The 25,443-nt window shown below is 38.9% G+C and overlaps 1 protein-coding gene across 9 annotated transcripts in view; it reads right to left on the reverse strand.

The window, feature by feature from the left end:
• Positions 1 to 25,443, reverse strand: part of hdac4 (histone deacetylase 4) — a 494,468-nt gene that overhangs the window by 243,993 nt on the left and 225,032 nt on the right. For 6 of the 9 annotated variants that reach the window (XM_063051788.1, XM_063051782.1, XM_063051780.1 and 3 more), the window contains exon 3: positions 8,981 to 9,033. The exons of the other annotated variants lie outside the window; for them this stretch is intronic. In XM_063051788.1, coding sequence (XP_062907858.1) covers positions 8,981 to 9,033 — 53 coding nt within the window. The remainder of the gene's footprint in view (positions 1 to 8,980; positions 9,034 to 25,443) is intronic. 9 annotated transcript variants of the gene reach the window in all.

The raw sequence follows: 25,443 nt of genomic DNA on the forward strand, positions 1-25,443 counted from the left end.
CTTATGATTCCCATCTGTGGGGACCTCTGACCTGGACCTGCTTGGGAATCAGACACATACACTTTCACCCAAATCATTAATATATACAGATGATTATTGTTAATTGGTCCATCGTTTAATCGGGGCAGCTGTATGTAACGCCCTGTAATTTTTCACTGCTAATGTAATAGTTTCTCTGTAGCAAAGTGTTTGGGTTATGATTAGAGATAACAGGGGCTTTGGAATGTGTGCCATCCAATGAGAGGCGTGTTGTTTCTTTCTTGTGTGTCTGAGAGAAGGTATTCACAGTCTTTTGTCAGCGATAGATGAAGAGAGAAGACGTGAGAGAAGTGAGCTGGTAGACCGCAGGGTGGAGTGGACTTGCAGTGAGGGTCTGGGAGTCAACGACGCTCAGAGGAAATCAATGAGGAATTCAAGGATGGGAAACCGTGAGCTCCAACGTGCACAATAGACTGTTTCATTAAAATGGGCCTTTTCTCTTTCTGTTTTTTGTACTAAGCCTGTAGTCAACTTAAGAATTATAAAGCTCAAATGTTTAATTGTATATGGTATACCGTCTGTTCTTTCGAGGTACTGAGTTGTAACAGGGGAACACATCACTCAGCATCCACTCAAACGAGATTTCATCATTTTGCAGGAGGCGGTGACGATCTTCGCCTAGATTTATGCGGGCTACCGAACCCGGGGGCGGGGGGGGGGGGTCACACATATATTTGGGACAACTCTTAAAAGGACAAAAACAAACTGAGAAAACAACTGGGATTTCCATTGTTTATTTAGGAAACTATGCCACTTAACTGGGACAGAAGAATGTTACTGAGGCAGCTACTTATTTGGGATAGTATACTACTTAAATGGGACAGGAGACTGTTGCTGAACAGCTTCTAACTAGTGTCGGTCATGCGCACATCGTATGGCTGTTCGATATTACACTGTGCTTAGATTGAACAGTTTTTAAACGGCATCAGTTGTGTGTGTTTGTGTTCAAGAATCAGTGATAGTTGGTGAAAAATAAACAGAAAGACAATTCAGTACTGTTTTGCTCACGCAAACACGAGGAATTCTGCAGATGCTGGAAATTCAAGCAACACACATCAAAGTTGCTGGTGAACGCAGCAGGCCAGGCAGCATCTCTAGGAAGAGGTACAGTCGACGTTTCGGGCCGAGACCCTTCGTCTGTTTTGCTCACAGTGTTTTAAAGCATTCAGACTTGGAGATGCCAGAAACAGCCAGAAGTGGAAATGAAACCATTTCACAACTTCAGCTACGAAGGATTTGAAGGTATCAACAATTGTCTTGAATGTTACAACGAACGTGAAAATTTGGAGGATGCAATCGTTGAAAATATTGCCTGGAGACAATCCATTATCTGCATTAGGTGACTATGCTGATTTTGTTCATTTATAGGCAATCAAAAGAACATGACAACGTACAGTGGATTAGTTCCTCTGTCAATAACTATTAGGAACTAATGGAGAATTTATGCATAGCTAATACAATGCACAGCTAATTGGGGCAGCACTTTAATTGAGCCAAAATGCACTGGTCCCAATGTGTTCAATTAACCAGACCCCTCTCTGATTCTTGCAGAACACCAGTAGTCATAGACCTCCAATCAGAAAATCACCACTCCACTACTATCCTGTGTTCTACACACAGAGGCCACTTTATTTGGTACACCTTCTTGTAAATGCAAATATCTAATCAGACAATCTTGTGGCAGCAACTCAATGCATACAAGCCTGCAGATGTGGTCAAGAGGTTCAGTTGTTGTTCAGACCAAACATCAGAATGGGGAAGAAATGTGATCTAAGTGAATTTAACTGTGGAATAATTATTCGGTCTAGATGGGGTGATCTCAGAAACTATTGATCACCTGAGATTTTCATGCACAACAGTCTCTTGAGTTTACAGAGAATGGTATGAAAAACAAAGAACATCAGTAAGTGGCATTTCTGGGATGAAAATACCTTGTTAATGAGAGAGGTCAGAGGAAAATGGCCAATCTAGGTCAAGCTGATAGGAAGGTAACAATAACTCAAATAACCATGTGCTACAAAAATGGCGTGCAAAAATGGTCTGAATGCACATGTTGAACCTTGAAGCTGATGGGGTATAGGAACAGAAGAGCATGAGCATATACTGATTAGCCATTTTATTAGGTACAGGGTACCCGTTAAAGTGGCCACTGAGTGTATGAACAAGGCAATTTTAAATCTATTTTACCACAGATTCTATGTGGATTTCACCTTCTGCACCTGCCTACCATGAGGTACCTTGTCAAGTGCTTTACTAAAGCCTATGCAAAGATTCACTGCTCTACCCTTAGAAATCATGTCCGCCACTCTCCAAATAAATGCAATCAAATTTGTCAAGACACTCAATAAACTTCAAATGGTATGTGGAGTCAAACATCTACTGAACAGTAATGAAAGAGGAAATTAATTCTTTTTCTCACATTTCTTAAAGTAACATTTATTTGAAGAACTGTACATTCCCTTGTGTTTTATGATAATTAGTAATCTAAAACTGCTATTTTGCATACGAGATACACATCCTTCCTTCTGAAATAATAACACTCCCAAGTTAAAATTACCCTACCAAATGATTATAATTATTGGTCCTGACTTTCTGGCCAAGGACAAATCAACAATCATCTGCTGTTGATCAAGAGTGAATAGGAACGCGCACGAATCACAATCACAAAAAACATAGCAGGCAGGTGCAGTAGGAACTTAAGAAGGCAAATGGTATACTGGTCTTTATTGCAAAAGGATTGGAATCGAGGATTAGGAAAATTTTGTTACTATTATTGTACTGGGTGTTTGTGAGATCACAGTTGAAGTATTGCACAGAGTTTGGCTCCCTTACTTAAAGGATACAGTAGCATAGGAGGCAATCCAAAACAGATTCACCACGTTTATTTCCGGATGAGAGGATTGACCTATTAATGGCAGCCAAACAGATCGTATCTGCATTCTTCACAGTTTAGAAGAATGGGGGCAATCTTATTCAAACATTCAAGATATTAACAGGGCATGCATGACGGGGGGATTTTGAGATTTTTCAGTAATGGCTGAGTCATGAACAAGGTGATCCAGCTACCCAAAAACTAGCCAGTCATTTGAAACTGAGATGCATAGATATTTTTCCCAGAATTTTCTACCCCAGAGAAATGTAGAAACTACCTCAATAAAAAAATCTGTTGCAAGTCAGGGGATTGAGGGCTATGTGGACAGAAGAGATATTGTGGCCTGGGTAAATAAGCCCTGATAAATTGTCCTTTTACTCCTATTTTTTATGCTCTTGTGCCAAGTAATTCTGATGTGCCATTGAGTTGGCTAACATTTGTGACGAGAATACACATAAATTAAGATGTTTGCTGGCCTGGGCTTGCACCAGTGGCATCAGCAGTGGTCTGCCACCTGTCCTCAGGGGAGGGAGAGATAAGGCACACAATGAAGCAGCATTTGGAGGTGTTAATGAAGGAGCCATCCGTCTGGGTATTGTCAAGAGCGGCTCCCCCTTTGAACCCTGAACTGTTTGAAGTGATGGACAGGCGATCTGGAGATGTGTAATGAAGGGACGGGAGAGCGAGCTGTCTAGAGCGGCTCCCCCTTTGAACCCTGAACTGTCTGAAGTGATGGACAGACGATACCCCAGCAGGGGGATAAAAAGGGACAGGTTCGCTAAGGCAGGACACACACGATACCCGAGGTAACGAGACCCTGGAAGCGGTGCCATAAACGCACAGGGTGGAAAGGTACGATCAGCGGAAACCCGGTGTGTGTCCACCCTCGCTTGGGTGCCGGGTTCACTGCACAGGATCGACCACATCTGGAGGAGGGGTCACAGTCGGTGACCTCAGGTGACATCACAAAGGACCCGCCCGAAAGCTGCTTGTGAGCAAGATCGCCGGTTTGTGAGTGGAAGCCGTTCTGAATGATCAGTCGTTCTCGTTCTCTCTCTCCCTCCCCCGACGTTGTCCATCGCCATGGCAATGATTACTGCGAACTGAACTAAATTGGACTGAACTTTGTGTCACTTTGAAATTGGTCATTTACCCCTAGACAACAATAGAGCTTGATTGATGTTGTTATCTTAATTCTGTGCACATGTGTGTTTATCACTGCTGAACTGTTGCATTTATTATCCTTTCGATTACTGTGTTGCTTGTTTCTTTAATAAAACTTTCTTAGTTCTAGTAATCCAGACTCCAACTGAGTGATCCATTTCTGCTGGTTTGGCAACCCAGTTACGGGGTACGTAACACATTGAAGACTTCTTACAATTGGGAAATATTCCTTTTTTAAAATCCAACTTTAAAAAATAGATTGCTAAATAAAGATTGGTTAAAGTAGAGCTGACATTTAAAAGCACAAAACACTAATATTTTGTATTATTCTCACTTTGAAATGATAAAGATATTTAAAATTAATGTCATAAAGCTTGTTAAGCAGTAATTACCACTGAGAACACAAGCAAACAATTCATTTGAACAGAACAAATGGAAAATTTTGGACTGCCTCTTTCCTAAATGGCCTACCCATGCAAGAGTTCAAGTGACCTTAGTTTGACGATGATGCAGTTAGTTCAAAACAGCACAGTATTAGGTCAAAATGAATCACCACAGCCATTGTGGAATTATGCCATCATAGCATGAAAACCATTAAATTGTCATAGTCAGTCATTTCACCATAATTATTGCTCAAAAATCTGTGCCTATTTGTATTTTCAGGGTGAGCAGTTGCTGCTTAACAATAAAAGGTTAAGGCAATTGAGTTTCATTCTTTCTCAGTTTCATCGGCCCGTGACAACATTTCCAGTGTGGGGAAATGTGTGGTTTCAGGGCACTGCAACAACTGTGTTGTCTCTATTTCCACTCTAGCTGAAAGCCAGGGCTTTCCCTGACTTGATTAAGATAAAAACAGGACTTGAACTTTCAATTAAAGACAAAGTAAGTTGCATTATTTACTGCTTTCAAAAATCACACCATTACAGGGGAGTAGAAAATGCTCAGAAATAGTAACTGAAAACCATGGTGGAAAATTTATACACCAATAAAAGCTGCAACTACAGAGAAACAAATTGCACAAAGTTACAAGCAGGGACCCTTTATCAATTAAGACTGATTTTGAAAGAATTGTACAACTAAACAAATATATTGTACCAGCTACCATAATCTTCTTAAAATGCTGAATAAGCCATACAACTGGCAAATAAAGCTTCAATCAGATTTACTATTATCTGCAAACTAACAATAGGTTAAACCTTCATGCTGTAAAGAACCATTCATCTGAAAGGGAAACATGCATTACATGAAGAGACTGGGACTGCAACTGAGTACCCTCGTAGTATTCAAAAAGTATTTTGCATCAATTGCTTACATAATATTTATAAAAATTATCATCTCCATTATAAGGGATTTATGAGGCAGAATAGCACCTTTCAAATTTGATTATATGCCTGCATAAAACATAAAGATTCCTTGAAATACTGTTAGCAACACAAGTAGATTTTTCCCCACTTCCACATTACTTGGTATAGTTTCTGACCATTCATTTGAAGTATTACCTTGTCACTAGTTTCATTCCTGCATACATCCAATTATAATGGTCTGCTTAATCTCAGTCAGCAAATAAGTGCCAGAAAGAATTTGGGACACAGTATTAGGAAAATTAAATAAGACTTCCTAAGTAATTGTCTATATCACCTACTGCAATACTGAAGTGATCTTACTAACCAAAAGATTGTTTTATGCTGTGCCAAGAAATACAGTTCCATGGATATTAAGACTGCTTTTATGAAAATATTTATTTGCATATACCTTAACCTACTTCTCTGGGACCTAAGAATGGAACAAAATCCAAATGCGTCTTCCTGACTTCCGAAGCCACTTAAGCTAAAGTTAGCAGAAAGAAAGGCCATTCAACTCAAGTTCAGTAAAATGAACAAAATTAACTAAATATACCAAGCTCAAAAGAGAAGAAATGCAATGTTGAGGAGCTCTAAGCTTTTATATTCTTGAAGCTAGCACTACCCATTAATGGAAGTAGATCTTAGCATTTCACTAAATGATAGCTACACTGAATGGGCCTGAACACTACGTGTGTGTTCTGTATGAGCACATCAACAAACATTTGCAACCACGTTAAAATTAAACTCTCGCTACCATTTTTTATCCGAAGACTGAACTGGACTCTGCCACTCTGGAGTTGAAACATGATGACAATAAGACTCTACTCTCTTTCAATTAGCTACCTTTATTATAACACATGGATATCAAATGTATTTGGGATGAAGGAGGCTGAATTTTAGAATGTACAGTATCTTGACTGGTTCATTTGATAGAATTACATTACTTTTAAAGCTGTGTGACAAGTGCATTAAATTTGTGAAGTAATTGATAGCCAAACTAACTCAAAGCCACCAAATAAAAATGGCTAAACACAAGAGATTCTGAAGATTGCATGAAGGAAAACAATAGAGGAGATATAGATATTTTAAACAGGTGGTAGAAACATACTTGCGGCACAGTGGTGCAGCTGGTTGAACTGCTGCCTCACAGCTCCAGCGACTCTGGATTATTCCTAACCTCCAGTGCTGTCTGTATCAATGTTACCCCTAATTATTTTTAAAACAGCTGTGTGGCACTTCAAATCTTTTTTGGAATATCTATGCTGTGAATATTTAGAATGAAAATTGAAAAATCAAATACTTTTGATTTTATTTATTAACTGAAAGGAGTACGTAGTTTAAATGGCTTTGACATGGACTGGATGGGCCAAAGGGCCTGTTTCCTTTCTGTACTTCGTTATGGCTCTCTGAAGAACATAAGAAACAGGAGCAGGAGTAGGCCATCCGGCCATTCAATAAGATCATGGCTGATCTGTCTGTAAACTCAGCTCCATCTACCTGGCTTTTCCCCATAACCCTTAATTTCCTTACTATGTAAAGACCTATCTAACTGTTTCTTAAATATATTTAGTGAAGAAGCCTCAACTGCTTCCCTGGGCGGAGAATACCACAGATTCACCACTCTCTGGGAAAAACAGTTTCTCCTCATCTCCATCCTAAATCTTCTCCCCTGAATCTTGAAGCAATGTCTCCTAGTTCTTGTCTCACCTACCAATGGAAACAACTTTCCTACTTCTATCTTATCTATCCCTTCCAAAATTTTGTATGTTTCCATAAGATCCCCTCTCATTCTTCTGACTGCCAGAGAGTACAGTCCCAGGCGACTCAATCTCTCCTTATAGGTTAACCCCTTCATCCCTGGAATCAACCTGGTGAACCTCCTCTGCACTGCCTCCAAAGCCAGTATATCCTTCCTCAAGTATGGAGACCAGAACTGCACACAGTACTCCAGGTGTGGCCTCACCAGTACCCTGTATAGTTGCAGCATGACCGCTCCCCCCCCGCTCTTGAATTCAATCCCTCTAGCAATGAAGGCCAACATTCCATTTGACTTCTTAATAACCTGCTGTACCTGCAAGCCAAGGTTATAAAGAAATACAGTACAAGACAATCTTTCACACTTTGTAAATTTTTTCTTGTCCGTCTTTATTACAAATCCATTATCTATAACACTGTCCAGAATAATTTTGTATCCAGATGAAAGATACATCTTAATCCTCAGTAGACCATCAAAATGTTCCACTTCTAGTCCATTTCTAGATTTACATTTGATTGAATTCATAAGGTTGAATCCACATTCGCAGTCAGCACTAGAAACTTGAAATGTTTCAATAATGTTAACAAGAATTGATTGTTCTCCAAATTCTTCATTTCTAAGAAAGTAGTTCAACATATCTGTGAACATCTTAATATAACCAGTCTTAATTTTCTCAGAGGCAAATTCGAAATCACGTTATTGCTGCAATATTCTTTACGCAATGCTTTCATCATAGTTTGTAATGGTAAATGAGCATCTTTTGTCAGTTGTACAATATCCTCTTCTTCAAAGTCAAAATTGGTTGCATTTGCAATAGCAAGGGGTCAAAAGTTTGCCATTCTCTTAACTCATTATCAGGAAATCTATCATGCAAGTGATTACACACGTTAAATGGATTGAATAATAGGCATGGTATTGACATCAAATCTTATGGATGCAAGCAGATCTTTCACTTTCTCAATCCAATAAAATAGTATTGGCAAGATACTGTGACTGTAACTTGTTGATTTTTGCTTTTGAATACTGCAGTGCTTCAACTGAATTGAAACATTATTTGGTATTCAGAATACATTGAAACTCTAAAACGTTTCAAAGTAAAGGCTGTGGTACATTTATTATTTAGAAAATAATAGCTTATATTCATTAACGCAATTAATTACAGGGTATTTTACAATTATATTAAGATTTTGAAATTTTACAGTATGAGCATAATTTCAAAATTATATTAACACAATATCAAAATTATATTAACATTATAGAAAAGAAAATTCCAGCTGCGCGGCAACAAAGGCTATGTACACAGCAGCATTTCAGCTACTGCGCGGCCACACACCCACGCAGCTTAGAAGGAACAGTGAGCTGCATGGACTTTATTACTTTTCCGGAGATCTCATGGGTTTTCTCTGGATGCTTCAGCTTACTCCAACATTACAAAGATATATTGGTTGGTAGCTTATTTGGCCACTGCAAATTGTACTTGCATATATGTGAGTTAGAATCTGGGAGGAGGACGAGTTTATGACTGTTGTGTATTTAATATTTGAGTCATACGGTAAATACATTCTTTGATTAAGCATTCTTAGTTGTTTACATAATTCATTTTAGGTTATATACAAAAGTACATAAATGGCATACGTCATTATGCTACCACGGCATATGTGCGTGCCTCACTACAGTAAAAACGAAGCATACACGACATATCTTCCGGCTCAGTGTTTTTCTTTCAAGTAGTTTTAAGCTTTGGACTGACTAAACATAATAGAGGTGAGGAGCAGGATTTATAATGAACCTAAGATGACCACCTACCTGTTGATGTGCAGCACGACTTTTTTCTTTGGAAGCATAGCGAGAGGTTCGAGCTAAAAAAAAGGCAGAAAACGGACGAAATTCACAGGTTCATAAACAGTGAGTATTGGGTGATAATAATCATAAACTTGAAAAAAAACAGAAATAGCTGGCTACATCAAAAGATAGACATGTTCGATTGCACAAGACATAACTGGATATTGTATACTCAGCAAATTGAGCAGCATTTTGAAGCAAATGAAATAACAAAAGCTATTCCATTTCACACACATCTTCCCTCACTGCATCCTCCTGCCACCCCACCAGGGATTGGGCTGCTCTTGTCATTACCTACCATCCCACCAGCCTCCGTGTCCAGCACATAATTCTCTGTAACTTCCACTATATTCTGCTATCTCCAATGGGATCTCACCACCAAGCACAGCTTCCCCTCCCTCCTGAATTTCTGTTTTCCGCAGGAATTGCTCCCTATACAACTCCCTTGTCCATTTGTACCTCCCCACTGATATGCCTCCTGGCAAGTAGAGCAAATGCTATATCTGCTCCTCCACTTCCTCTCTCACTACCGTTCAAGGCCCCAAACAGTCCTTCCAGGTGAGGTGACACTTCACCTATGAGCCTGTTGGGGTCATATACTGTGTCCGGTGTTCCTGGTGTGGCTTCCTGTATATCGATGAGACCTGGTGTAGATTGGGAGACCATTTTGCCAAGCACCTGCACTTGGTCTGCCAGAAAAAGTAGGATCTCCCAGTGGCCACTCATTTTAATTCCACTTCCCATTCTGCTGTCAGGTTGCAGGATCAATACTTTATATTCTGTTTGGGTAGCCTCCAACCTGATGGCATGCACACTGACTTCTCGAATTTCTGGTAATGGACACCCTGCCCTTTACCATTCTCAATCTCCTTTTCCCTCTCTCACCTTATCTATTTGCCCACTCTCTGTGGTGCTCCTCCCCCTTTTCTTACCTCCATGGCCTTCTGCCCTCTCCTATTAGATTCCCCCTTATCCAGCTCTGCATCTCTTTCACTAATCAATTTCCCAGCTCTTTACTTCACCTCTCTCACTCCATTTCACTTATCACCTTGTGTTTCTTACCCCCCTCCCCCACTTTCTAACTCTGATTCCTCATCTTTTTTTCCTCCATTCTGGAGGAAGGTTCTTGGCCCGAAACATCAACTGTACTCCTTTCCATAGATGCTGCCTGGCCCACTGAGTTCCTCCAGCATTTTGTGTTTATTGCTTAGATTTCCAGCATCTGCAGATTTTCTCTTGTTCGTGAAAGCAAAGCGAGTGCTAATTTTGCTGAGTTCAACAGGTGGAAAGGCATAGAGTTTGCTTAGAAGTTTGACTTCTCCGACCAAACAAGCTGAAATGAGCTTTGCTGATATTGTAGAAGTAACGGAGGAGCATTTAAAACCAAAAACATTGCTGATTGCAGAATGCTTTAGTTTTCTTAAGCAGAATTTAAAGGAATTCAGCATATGTAGCTGAATTGTCTCAACGTTGTCAGTTCATTGATGTGCTTAATGATGCACTGACAGACAGTTTACTTTGTGGATCTTACAAGAAAATACTCAAAAATAGCTCCTAACTGAAGCACAACTCACATTTAAAAGGGCAGCTTAAATCTCAGTATCAATGGAAACATGCCAGTCATCTAATGATGAGAGTGACACAGGACTGAGGTGATTTACATGTGAAAACTACCAATTGGCAAGCAAAATGGCTGACACCAAAAGTGAAGAGCAAACTAATTAAAATGGAATTGGACACACTGACTTGGTTGTTTCAGTCATTCCATGAAATCAGTTTGGATGACATTTCAAAGATAATGAACTACAGCTTGCAAATGTCTAACAAATAACTTATTCTGCAGAAAAGATAACTCCTGTGGGAATGACATTCATAACAGTGAAATACAACAACCAACAAACCACATTGGGTTTGTATCTGGTAGAAACAGAAGGGCCAGCATTGTGTAGTTGTGACTGACTAAGACAATCACAACTTGACTAGAGATCCATCCACCATTTGCAGGCCACATCTCCTGCAATAGAGTCAACTGAAAGCAAATTAAGAAAAGTACTGGATGATGCTACAGTAGTGGTCAAGAATGGCATTGGAAAACATATCAAGGGAAAAATACAGTTAAATGAAAAAGCCACACCCAAGTTTTACAAAGGCCATCTAGTTCCTTATATTACCTGTGATAAAGTAGCCAGTGAGCTAGATGGCATGGAGGCTGAAGGAATTCTTTCCAAGGTTGAGTGGAGTCTATGGGCAACACCAGCGGTCCCAGTAGCCAAAAGGGATGGGTCTCTGTCAGGATCTGTGGTGATTTTAAGGTCACGTCAACCCAGAACTGAAAAAAGACCAATACCGTCTACCCAGGATAGAGGACATTTTTGCAAATGTTTCTGGAGGAAAACATTTCAGCAAAGTGAAATTAGCTGAGGCATACCTACAGATGGAGATGGAAATGGAAGAAGAGTTTCTCACTTTAAACACTCAAAGGGCTTTATCACTATACTAAGCTTATTTTTGAAGTAGCATCTGCATCTGCACTATGGCTGAAAGTTATGGACCAGGTGCTGCAAGGCTGCCCAGGCACTTGATGTTACCTGGATGGTATAATTGTTACCGATGCAGATAACAAGGAACATTTCCAAAAGCTCAAGACAATTTTAAAAAAATTAGAAGATTATAAATTCAGAACATGACACAACCAGTGTGAATTCTTTAAACCAATCAGTGATGGATATCCCAGGGCTAAAGAATGTGTCACACTTGCAATCCTTTTTAGGATCTGTCAATTAATGTAACAGGTTCTTTGCAAACCTGGCTACCGTGCTCCACCCCTTGAACTCATTACTATAGATAGGGAAGAAATAGTGCTGAACAACACAGTGTGAGGTGGCTTTCAAAAAAGTAAAGGAAATGGTGACATCAGACACTGTACTCACACACTATCATCTACATCCACTGAAGCTTGATTGTGATGCTTCACCTTATGGTATAGTCATATTATATGCTATGAATGATGGAAGTGAACACCCCACAAACTTTGCATCACATTCCCTTACAGCTGCAGAGAAATATTACACACAGATTGACATAGAGGCCTTGAGTCTCATGTGGGGTGCAAAACATTTCAACCAATACTTGTGCAGGAAAGAGTTTACCCTCGTTACTGCTTATCAACCACTAGTGTCCATTTTCAATCCACAGAAAGGTCTTCCACTAACAGCAGCACCACAAATGCAAAAATGCAAAGATGGGCTCTGTTTCTTGGAAGACACAATTAGAAGATCAAATTCAAGAAGAGAACTAATCATGGAAATACTGATGGATTGTCCTGTTTACCCTTGAAAAAGGAAGTACTTGAAAAATTTACAAAAGAGGACACTCCTCTTGACATATTCTCCATAATGCAAATCGAAAGTCTCCCTATCAGGGCAGAGATGATCCAAAGGGAAACAAGAAAAAAAAAACTACACTATCTCGGGTCTACGTGCCAACCCAAAGTGGCTGGAACATGCAGCAGACATTCCAGTTCTCCCATTTTTACTGGGATGAACATTCCGTTGATGGGGACTGAGAGTTGTGTACCATCCAAACTGAGAGCTAAAGTGTTGGATGAGCTACATGCCAGTCATCTAGGCTTGGTCAAGATGAAAATAATGGCTTGAAGCTTTGTTTGGTAGCCTGCGATATATCAGCAGATCGAGCAGCTTGCAAAACACCGTCCAGAAAAAAGGTATCCAGAGTTGTCAGAACCCAACTTCCTGCAGTCCCAGGGTCAACTCCTACAAGCATCACAGAGGAGGCCCCAGAACCTGAGATTGTTTCACAGCCACAAGTGTCACCTGGCAGGGAGAGTAACCTCCCTGGTCAGGAAAGATGATATCCCACAAGAGTAAGAAATCCTCCACAGTGATTAAATCTTAGGCCTGAATGGGACAATTTAAAATTTACTATAGTTAAGTTGCATTCTATATTGAGTTGGAGTTTATAGCTAAGCAGTAAGGAGTATCATATATATCAGTAATATTTGAGTAATATTATAAATATATTGTTTGATTAAGCATTCTTTGCTATTTACATAATTCACTATGGATTATATGCAAAAGTATGTGAATGGCATATGTCATTACACCAACACGTCATATGTGCACACCTCACTAAAGTAAAAATGAAGTGTACAGAAGTTATTCCCCGGCTCTGTGTTTTTCTTTTAATTAATTTTACGTTTTAGAGTTACAAAGTGGAAAGGAGAATGAACTAATTGTTGCTTCAGATTTGATGCAGCACAAAAAAAAACACAGCAAGATAAAGAACACGCAATAAAAAACATAATAAACAGAAATACATAAGATAGGTTATATACATACACTGTTTCTATGTTCAGAATTTCAGGCTAGGCACGGAGTGACTGTATATAAGGTGACTCTGGCAGGAAATAAAATGTACTTGTGGTGGGTGGGGGGGGGCTGGGTGGAGGTTAATTTTACTGTTTGGGGAAGTAACTGTTTTGAGCCTGGTGGTCCTGGCATAGATGCTACGTAGCTCCTCCCAGATGGTGTGCAATCAACAGTCCATGAGCAGAGTGGGTGGGCTCCTTCAAGACATTACTGGCCTTTTTCTGGCACCTTTCTGTATATGCTTCTGCCTTGATGAGTTGGGAGTTTAATTACCCATTGTTGAGCCTTTCTGTCAACTAAAGTGCAATTTCCGTATGCATGCATGTTAGGATGCTCTCTACATCTCATCTATAGAAAGTCATGAATTGTCCAGCGCTGGTAGTCAGCTTCAATTCTACAGGCCAAAGGGTCTGTTTTATGTTGAATGACTCCAAATTATATAAAGTTAACCAATATAAATAATAAAATCAGTATCTGCACTAATTCTTAAAAAGTACCAATATACTTCATTTTAGTTGCAGCTGCACTGTATGATATTGTATAATTAAGTACAATCATGAATGCACACTGTTTTGCTTATAAAACAAAAAACAGACCCCAAACAATTGCTACAGCATGTTCATTAAATACTGTAACTACACATATAAACATGTATACAAACAGAACAGATGTGGAATAAACCAAAACTAAATCCAACACTAAAATACTTCCAAAAGAACTAGCCTAAAGGAACAATAATGTAATTACTATATATGTTACCACCTTTGAGTTTTCATTTGTAAGGAACCATAACTTCAAACTATGAAAGGACCTATATACATTGTAAAGATCATTGGGTATAAACAAGTAATGCAACTTTCTTAAACAGTAAGTGAGGAATAACTGTTCTTAGGTGGGAGCACACAAAAAACTGAATAAGCCTTTTGAAGCCACTCCATTAGAGGGCACTCTTACAGCAAAAAATTATTTGAACACAGTACATTTGCACTATAGCTTACAATATGTATTTAATATAAATCCAAACAAACTGTTTTAAGCACTTGAATAGCCCAGATGATGGTTTTGACCCAAAACATCAACTATCCATGCCTCTGCATAGATGCTTCCTGACCTACTGAGTTCTTCCAGCAACTTCTGTGTTGGTCCAGATACCAACATCTGCAGTTTCTTGTGTCTCTACTATGCATTGCCTTTGTCTTCTGCAGTCCCTTTGTTTAGGAATGGCTTGCTTCCACTCTTGTTCTGTGGATTCTGGATGCTTGAGAGAGGGCTTTTTGCAAGTTGTGCAACCTCTGCTACAGATGGGGCAGGTGGGTATTTTGATATACCACCTTGTAGATATTCAAGATACATTCACAGATAATCCTTCCCCAAATACCATTACTTGCTTTCTTTTTCCCAGGGAAACTTTAAGCACTCTCTTGATTTACTCTTTTCTGCTCTGGCCGTCTGTTGTTGTCATGCAGCTTATGGCATTTACTTCAGTAATCCAGTATCAGGCATTGGGACAAAATGACTCAATAGAGTTGGTTGATTGTAACTAGAGACTCAATGCTGGTGATGCTGATCTGAGGGAGGGAGCTATCCTATTAATGAGTTAGAGGTATTTTGCAAAGATAGCACCAGTGGTACTTCTCGGTGTTTTGAGATACTTGCATTGTGTTGTCATATCTCTAAACCACACATGAGCAGAGAGATTATCACTGCTTAGTAGACTGATCCTGATGCAAATCCAAGGTACTGATATTTATCTTGAAAATCTTCTCTCAGTTGAAGTCTGTATTGGAGATGCACTAATACAGAGCCAATATTGCGTCCAGAGGGAGTCTGGTTGAGGACCTTTGTCCTCAGTTTGTTCAATCATTCCTCTTATACACTTCAGTGAAGGAATCAATGGTTATCTGGAGTTTAGCTTCAGATTTGCAAGTGTTACATACTTCTGTAAAGTGATGAATGAGGGTGAACTAATCTTGTTCTGGTCTGGAGATGATGGAAGTTGCAGTTTCCTCTTTGTTGAAGAGATGATCTGCAGTTCAGTCAGGAGTTTTTGGAGAAAAGGTTGCAAGGTTGCAAGGCTGCAAGGAAAACTGAAAAGGGTTGTTGCAATAACTTGGAATTGAATCTGTGGTGTACCAGTAAATTAGGATCCTCAGTGGGGCACAGCAAAACAAAATGCACACTATATATATTATATAAGTTATAATTTGAATAAGCCTTTTGAAGCAACACCATTAGAGGGCACTCTACAGCAGAAAATGATTTCAAATCCATATCCAATTCAATAAAGCCAAAGTTCTTCAAACAAGTGAAGCTTTATTACATATGAAAACTCTTTACTCTTCTGCTTCTCTTCCTCATTCTAATCTACAATCCAAACTTAAACTACAAACGTATATCCAATAATTGTTGCCAAATACTTTTAAAAATAGTGAGACAGCTCTCAAAAGAACAAATCCTAGATTCTTTCATTCAGCTGTAAGACTTGGATTTAAAACTGGAAGATAAATTCAGATTAGGAATGGTACTGTAAATACCTACAGTGACCCTAGCCTCAGAGTACACAGTACATTTGCACTGCTGCAGAACATGAATATTGAACAACTACCTGATCATTTGATTAAAGGCTCATCAGCTTTCACATATTTTCCTAATGTCACTCATTCTTCTATCAAGACAAAACTAATAGACTGCAGTCAGCCAACATATATCAACCTCATTCTCCCACATGAAACATTCACACAGGAAAAACAATGAAAAACAACAGAAACCTATATTGAAAAGGGGAACTTGAGGCATACTTTATAGTCGCCAAACAATTGATACTAGAGTGTACAATCATCACAGCGATATTTGATCCTGCTCTCCGTGCTCCCTGGAGTACAAATTGATAGTAAATATTAAAAATTTAAATTATAAATCATAAATAGAAAATAGAAAAGGAAAAGTAAGGTAGTGCAAAAAAACCAAGAAGCAGGTCCAGATATTTGGAGGGTACGGCCCAGATCCAGGTCAGGATCCATTCAGCAGTCTTATCACAGTTGGAAAGAAGCTGTTCCCAAATCTGGCCGAACGAGTCTTCAAGCTCCTGAGCCTTCTCCCGGAGGGAAGAGGGACGAAAAGTGTGTTGGCTGGGTGGGTCGTGTCCTTGATTATCCTGGCAGCACTGCTCCGACAGTGTGCGGTGTAAAATGAGTCCAAGGATGGAAGATTGGTTTGTGTGATGTGCTGGGCTGTGTTCACGATCTTCTGCAGCTTCTTCCAGTCTTGATTAGTGAGGGTTTTCGGGGTCAGGCCAAATTTCCTTAGCTTCCTCAGGAAGTAAAGGCGCTGGTGGGCCTTCTTGGCAGTGGACTCTGCTTGGTTGGACCCTGCTTGGTTGGACCAAGTCAGGTCATTTGTGATATTGACCCCGAGGAACTTAATGCTTTTGACTTGTTCCACTTGTGCACCACCGATGTAAATGGGTGTCCGCTAAATGGAAGTCCGCTACTCCTTCTGAAGTCAACAACCAATTCCTTCATCTTGCTGACATTGAGGGATAGGTTATTATCTTGCACCATGCCACCAGGTTCTTAATTTCCTCTCTGTACTCAAACTCATCATTACTCGAGATACGAACCTACAATTGTGGTGTCATCAGCAAACTTATATATTGAGTTCGATGGAAACCTGGCTACACAATCATGTGTGTACAGTGAGTATAGCAGGGGGCTGAGTACACAGCCTTGTGGGGCATCGGTGCTCAGAGTGATTGTAGAGGAGAGCTTGTCCCCTATTTTTACAGCCTGGGTCCTGTCTGTGAGGAAGTTGAAGATCCAGCTGCAGATCTGAGTGTTAAGGCCCAGGTTCTGGAGCTTAGGAATCAGTATATTTGGAATGATGGTATTAAAGGCAGAGCTGTAGTCAATGAAAAGGAGCCTTACATATGTGTCTTTATTTTCCAGGTTAGGATACTTAACATTAACAGAGTTATTCTGTCTTGTAAAGTTCCTTGCAATTAACTGTAACATATGTTGATAACAATCTGGATTAATCAGTTGTTTTAGAACTTCATTTTCTTTAAAACAAACAAAATTACTGAGGAATTCAAAAAGTAACTATTATACAAATAGAACAATTTTATCAAAGCTTACTTGGGTTCTGAAAGAATAAAAATATTGGAACTTTATGAAATTATGAAAGCCTGACAATAAGTGGTTTATCAACTGGTGACACACTTTACAAAGAATGTTGAGTACCCATACATAACTAGAAGATCACTGTGACCCAAATTTGCTCAGGGTTGCAAGAACAGTTTAACATACTTGTTTGATGAAAACAATCTTTTCAAATCCCTGGAATGAATAACTAGAAGGAATATACACTACCCAATTATTTTTGGAAATTACATATACTGGAGACAATGCAAAAGAATCTGCCATCTGATTTATGCATTAATCACAGGTTACATTAAACTACACAAAAAAACACTTCAAGGTGACTTCTCTCAACCTTCTCCTCTCTTCTAGTGAATAATATTGTACACTACTGCACTAACAACAAAATCGTAGAAAATAGATTGATTTCAAACATAAACAAAGCACTGATTCAAAGTAATTAATATGTAGCCAGAGTTATTTTTTTCATGCCTACCGAGAGTGTTAGGATGGGAGATCCAAACATTTTGTTTAATTAAGATAGGACAATCTGACCATTCATAGTCCACAAGTCACAAAGTTTATTAGTGCAGTGTATTCCGGTTCATTGGAACACATCAAGATCAGTACATTTTGGCCCAATTAAGCATCTGCACCAATTAACCGAAGTTTCATGGAAATAGTTAAAAAGGTATAAAAAGACAAAATGAGAAGGAAACTACGTATTTAAATGAAATCTAGAACAAATTGGAACCACCAAAATTACTACAGTACTATACAACTGTGTATTAACTCCTAATAGTTATCAGAGGAATTAATCCAGTGTATGCCACCATGTTCTTTCGATTGATTGTAAATGAACAAAATCAGCGCAGCCACCTGGTGCAGATAATGGACTGCCTTTATACAATGCTTTTGATGATTGCATCCTTCACATCTTCATTTTCATTGTGACCTTCAAGATGATTGTCGATATGTTCAAATTCTTAAATAGTACTCAACTAGTTGACGTAGTGAAATAGTTTCATTTTCATTCCCGGCTGTTTCTGCCTCAATGCTTTAAAACGCAGTGATCAAAACAGTTCTGATTTGTCTTGCTGTTTATTTATCACCAACTATCAGTGATAAACTATCAAAAATCACTGCTTTTTGAACACAAGCACACGCAACTGACCTTATTTAAAAACTGTTCACTCCGAGCACGGCGTGGTGTCTAACAGCCAGACAAGTGAGCGCAACTGACACTAGCTAGAATGTGTTCTGCAATAGTTTCCTGCCCTGTTTAAGTGGCATGGTGTTCCAAATAAACGAAGGGAATCTGCGCAACTTTCTCAATTATTTTTTGTTCCTTAAGACCAGACAGGCAGATGCCCTGATTAACCGATGACCTAATTAACTAGAGTCTACTTATTTGTTGCTTCAAGGCTTTTCAAAAAGTGATTATTACTGAAAAGAAAATCAGGGAAAATTTTGGCATAGTTTACCTACCTCTAAAAGCAACACAGTTGGAGGTAAAACTAATCAAGAAATAGGGGATGAGCATCACCCAGCTGCTCGTGAAGAGAAAACATCACTCAAATATTGGACAATTGTCTTTGAGGTGCTTGCAAATATGAACTTTGCATAACAGTAAGATGCCTTGGAAAAGTATTCATACTTTAAAAGTCAAACATATTTTCAGCAGATTCTCTCAGATGCATCACCATATGTACACAGAAAACATGGCAAATTGGCTTTGCATTTGGAGATCTGATGTATAGTGACATTCCAAAGCCAAATTCACTTCTGCTTTCAGAAAATGGTTTGCATGCACTGTTATTTTTTACTTTTTTGTACTACCTCAATGTACTTATGTACGGAATGATCTATCCAGATGGTATACAGGTAAAAGCCTTTTGCTGTATCTAGTTACATATGATAATAATAAACCAACTATTTCAATTATTTCCAATTACTTAGTTGTTTTTTACACTCCAAGCTTAGCACTGCAGTGAAACATGATAAAAGTTAAAGTTAATGTGTGAAAACCTATCTGCTCTGAATGTCCAAACCTAACCCAACTTTACAATTTTTGGCAAATCCTGGATATCTGGCTGATGCTGAAATTATTCACTAAGCTTTCTAGCCAGAAAAATAATTCTGACCATGCCAGTGAGCAGTAACATTTCCCTGAAAATTTTAGTTAATAAAGAATGTTAAGTAGTGTTTTTTTTATTTCAAATGTCAGTCTAGCTATTAAAGTTCCAGAAGATGTCAGTTTTTTGGCTGTAATAAAATGCCAGCCATCTCCCAAACTTTTCAATTGAAAATCCAGGAATGTCAGCTGGGAAAAATATGGCTTTTGTGCATTCAAGACTAATCAGATATCCTCTTCCTTAGTCCTTGATGGGCCACAGGTTCATGAATTTTAAATGTATTATTCTGAACCGAGGTGAACTTAATTTAAAAGAAATGTACATTCTTATTGCTGATAGAAAACAATTGGAGAGCAATTTCAAAGCATAACATTTTATTAATGGAGGGTAAGCATATTACAAAAGTGGTTTCAAAAAATGTTTGGACCATAAATACTGTGAATAACTAAAATATTAACTGTTCTTGAACCTGGTGGTGTAAGTCTTGAGTGACTTGTTGCTGCCATCAGGAAGAAGGTACGAGAAAAGAGCATGGTGGTAAGATCTTTGATGATAGATACTGCTTTCCTATGACAGTGCTTCATGTAGATGTACTCAATGGTTAGGAGGGCTTTATCCATAATGTACTGGGCCAAATCCACTACCTGAGGATCTATCGAGCAGTGGATAGAGGGGAACAGATGGACGTTACTTACTTGGATTTCCAGAAGGCTTTCAATAAGGTGCCGCATAAAAGACTTACCCATTAGATAAGGATGCATAGAGTTGAGGATAATGTATTAGCATAGACAGAGGATTGGTTAACAAATAGAAAGCAGAGAGTTGGGATAGATGGGTGTTACTCTGGTTGGCAATCCGTGGTGTGCTACAGGGGTCAGCGTTGGGCCTACAACTGTTCATGGTATACATTAAAGATCTGGAAAAGGGGACCGAGTATAGTGTATCGAAGTTTGCTGATGATATTAAGTTGAGTGGAAAAGCAAATTGGGCAGAAGATACGGAGAGTATGCAGAGAGATATAGATAGGTGAGTGGGCAAGGGTCTGGCAGATGGAGTACAATGTTGGTAAATCCGAGGTCATCCACTTTAGAAGGAAAAATGAAAGAGCAGATTATTATTTAAATGGTAAAAAATTGCAGCATGCTGCTGTGTAGAGGGCTTGGGAGTAATTGTGCATGAATCAGAAAAAAAAGGAGATCTTATAGAAACATAAAATTATGAAAGGGATCAATAAGATAGAGGCAGGGAAGTTGTTTCCACTGGTAGGTGTGACTAGAGCTAGGGGACATAGCCTCAAGATTCTGGAGAGTAGATTTAGGATGGAGGTGAAGAGGAACTGTTTTTCTCAGAGAGTGGTGAATCTGTGGAATTCTCTGCCCAATGAAGCAGTGGAGTCTACCTCAATAAATATATTTAAGACAAGGTTGGATAGATTTTTGCATAGTAGGGTAATTAAAGGTTATGGGGAAAAGGCAGGTAGGTGGAGATGAGTCCATGGCCAAATCAGCCATGATCTTATTGAATGGCAGAACAGGTTCGACAGGCCAGATGGTCGACTCCTGCTCCTATTTCTTATGTTCTTATGTACCTTTTTCAAAGGCACTGGTGTTCTCATACCCAGCTGTAATGCAGTCACTCAACACTTTCCACTATACATCTTCAGAAGTTTGTCAAGGTTTTTGATGTCACGCTTAATCTCCGTAAACTCCTAAGGAAGTAGAGGTGCTGTTATGCTTTCTTTGCAATTACATTTATTTGATGGGTCCAGAGCAGGTCCTCTGAGATAGTGCCACACAGGAATTTAAAGTTACTGACCCTCCCTACCTCTGATCCTCCGATGAGGTCTGACTCATTGACCTCTGGCTTCCCTCTCCTACAATCAGCTTCTTGGTCTTGCTGACATTGAGTGGAAGTTTGTTGTCATCACATCATCTAGCCAAGTTTTCAATCTCCCTTCTGTATGCTGATTCATCACCAGCTTTGATACAGCCCACAATAGTGGTGTCATCAGCGAACCTGAATATGGCAATTTAGCCACACAACCATACGCGTAAAGTGTGTAGAACAGGGGGCTAAGCATATAGCCCCATCGTACACTTGCGCTGGAGGACATTGTGGAGGAGATGTTTTTGCAAATCCGAATTGACTGGGGTCCACAGGTGAGGAAATCCAGAATCTAATTGCATAAGGGGGTATTGAGGCCCAGGTCTTGGAGTTTACTGATTAGTTCTGAGGGGATGAAGGTACTAAATGCTGAGCTGTAATTGATAAAGGGCATCCTGATGTGTGCATCACAATGTAATTATGATTGCATGCAATAGATCCCAATATTTTCTTTTAGCAACAGAAGCATTACAAATGTAAACATTATGACCAAATATTATGTGATCAAGAATTCCATTTTCCTTCTAAATGTAGCAAAGTAAAAACAGATCATTTAAAGATAATAAACTGAATCAAGCTACAGCAAAGTGCTTTGCATATTTGGAACAAAATAAATTAATAGTAAACCTTCTGTATCAAAATAATAGACACTATTCCCAGAAGTGTACTTTAATCCAGGGCTCATTGAAAAAATAATGTAGAACATCGTAATAGTCTAAATTTGATTTCCTTTAAATGATCAAGTTGACTCACTACTTCAACTTGTGCACTAATGTTAATAAAGATTTAAAAGAAAAATGAACCAAGCAATTTACAAGATTACTTACCTGTGAAAATAAAACACATGATTTTTTTTTTTAAAAAGATTTTCAATAATATAATTTCTCGTACCAGGAAGCAGACTGAACTACAGAGGTAACATAACCCATTCAAATTCAAAAATAAAGACAAATTAATATTTTCAGATATTTTAGAAGTGGATTAGGGGACAAATGCGAACAGTATTTTGAAGGACATAATAAAGGCACAGAATTTATAGAAGTGAGCCATTTCAGAGCCAAGTTATCTAAATCAGACTGCAAAATACACTGTACATTTTGCCAACAAGAACTCTAGATATCTATCACCACTGGTTACTAGAACAGTGATCCAGAGGTTCCAATAATAAACTAAGGAACATTAATTCAAATCATAGTAAATACAGTTCGTGCAGTTGGATTCATTGGTAACTTTCTGTAAAAAAACACCCTGGATTAATTAAACTATTTGGGGTTTTACAAGAATTCTACCATGTCTTTTATGATGGAATCTTGCGTTATTTACATGTTCTGAATGACACAGCAACCTGGGCTTGTTATGAGGGAACCAGCATGGGGGAATATGTTACGTGATCTTGTCCTTACTGGTCTATCATTTACAATTTATTGTTGAGAGACATCAATGAAAACTATTTGGTTTTATAGGCACCACTTTCCTCTCCTTGAGAATAACGTCCATGATATTCATGAGCATGTTAGTGCAAACTGCAGCACTCAAGGTTGCACCTGAAAATTATCTATTAATTTGCTGAAGCTATAACATATGGACTATACACATTAAGCTATAGAACCGATATGTTAAGAACCAAGCAATTCCTCAACTAATAATGCACAACAAAGGTCCATTGTCCAGCCACATGCAGGTGAAAATTCTGATGGAAGTATACAGGAAAAAGAGAGAAGATTGCTTTCTGAAATGCCCCATTTTCAATGATACTAAACTGAAGTATGTGCAAAGATAAAGCTAAAGCTTTTGCAACCATCTCCAGCCAGGATTGAATGATCCACTTAGGATTTCTCTACAGAGTCAAAAGCCCCGCAGAAAGAGTCTAGCTATAGTCCTGAAGGCCTGGGTTTTAGAATAAGGTGGGAAAATTCTCAGCTTTTACCTCTCCACGAAAAGCCCCGAAGTCCAATTCAACCACTAGGCTTATTCGCTCAGTCTGATTTCAATCATCAGCAAAGCAATGAAAGTCGCAGGTAACAATATCATTCACCATAATAACCTGGTCATCACTAATGCTCAGCTTGACTTCCACCTTTGGTCTAGAAATGGTCAAAAGGGTTAAGTTTCAGTGATGAATTAATTGTTCCATCAGGTCTTCCCTCAATCTTTACCACTCTAGAGAAAACAAATCATTTGTCCAATCTCACTTTATAGCGCATGCCTTCTAATCCAAGCAGTATCATGTTCCTAATTAGCTCTCCCTAGTGTCTGCCTAATCACTACCCCAATTTAATACTTTTCAGCAAGGTTTAAACAACTTATTCATAGCTATCTTAAAATTTAAGCAGAGGTGATAATTTTTTCCTAAAAATTACCCCACTAAAATTTTAGTTACCTGGCTAGACTCATTTCCCAATACGTTCAATATGGCCCCTCCTCTAGTTAAGACTATCCTTACTGTTTTCATTAACTCTCTTGGAACTTTCAAATTCTATCCCATTTAACTCTCTTGCACTAAGTACTTATATGAAACTTCAGAGACAATTTTATAACAGTAATAACATGCCTTTACAGGTGATCTCCAGCTAGTTATACCTAGCACAAAGATGACAGTGACTATTGGAGATCAAATACAAAACACTAGATTATCAGAGAAACAGCTCTTCAGGGCAATGTCCCAGACCAGCTGTGGTCTGCCTTCTTGTAAATGTAGTAATACAGGAACAAAAGGAGAGCATTCACCCCCTTGACAAAATCATGACTAATTATTGGCATAACCTCAAACAATATTGGAACTGGAGCTGTTTGTTGATAATGCAGTTCCATTTGTACATCCTCTGATAGGAAAGCAGGAGCTTGCCATAGCAGCAAGACCTGGACAACATCCAAGTTAGAGCTGATAAATGGCATTACCTCCTTGATAACACTATCCCATGAAACAATGAATGAAATGATTTTAAAATGTGCTGCATACAGTATATACTTATTTCAATAAGGTATCTCATATGTTCCTGGAGAACAATTTGATGAATGGGGCATTCCAATCCTAACAGTCAACAATCAGCATACAACTTGCTTAAGAAGGGGTGGAAGCGGTTGCAATTCATTTTATAGCTCTGCAGTGTCCCAACAGGCTACATATGAAAGTTAGAAAGAGAAAGTTGATTTTAAGAAGGGAGCAAAAGAAGGCTAGTTCTTCTGAGAATGCAGAACCTTAGAGCAACTTAATGGCTACAAATTGAGTACCACATACGAAAATCCAAAATCCGAAAAGCTCCAAAATCCAAAACTTTTTTGAGTGCTGACATGATGTCACAAATGGAAAATTCCAGAAGATACTGCATGTTTCCCAGGCGATGCACAGATTTCTGCACACCACATAGTTTTGACAACAACACACATCAAAGTTGCTGGTGAACGCAGCAGGCCAGGCAGCATCTATAGGAAGAGGCGCAGTCGACGTTTCAGGCCGAGACCCTTCAAGGGTCTCGGCCTGAAACGTCGACTGCGCCTCTTCCTATAGATGCTGCCTGGCCTGCTGCGTTCACCAGCAACTTTGATGTGTGTTGCTTGAATTTCCAGCATCTGCAGAATTCCTGTTGTTTACATAGTTTTGACAAGTGGCCTCACATATATAGTGAACAGAAGTTAATGAAAAAAATAAAAACATGGCATAAAGCAAAAAAAGATCTCCATCACGTATTGAAAGCGTGGATTTATTAGCATCAGATTGAACATATACTGCTTAATGGTATGCTGATCATGAAACAAGCAAAGATCTCTCACAATGACTGAAAATTAAAGGTAATTGTGAATATTCAGCAGGCAGGTTGCAGAAATTTAAGAAAAGGCAAACAATACATTCCATTTCCCAAACATCCACACTCATCCCATCTTCC

The sequence above is a fragment of the Mobula hypostoma genome, chromosome 6 (genome assembly GCF_963921235.1).
Source record: "Mobula hypostoma chromosome 6, sMobHyp1.1, whole genome shotgun sequence".
Lineage (NCBI taxonomy): Eukaryota > Metazoa > Chordata > Chondrichthyes > Myliobatiformes > Myliobatidae > Mobula > Mobula hypostoma.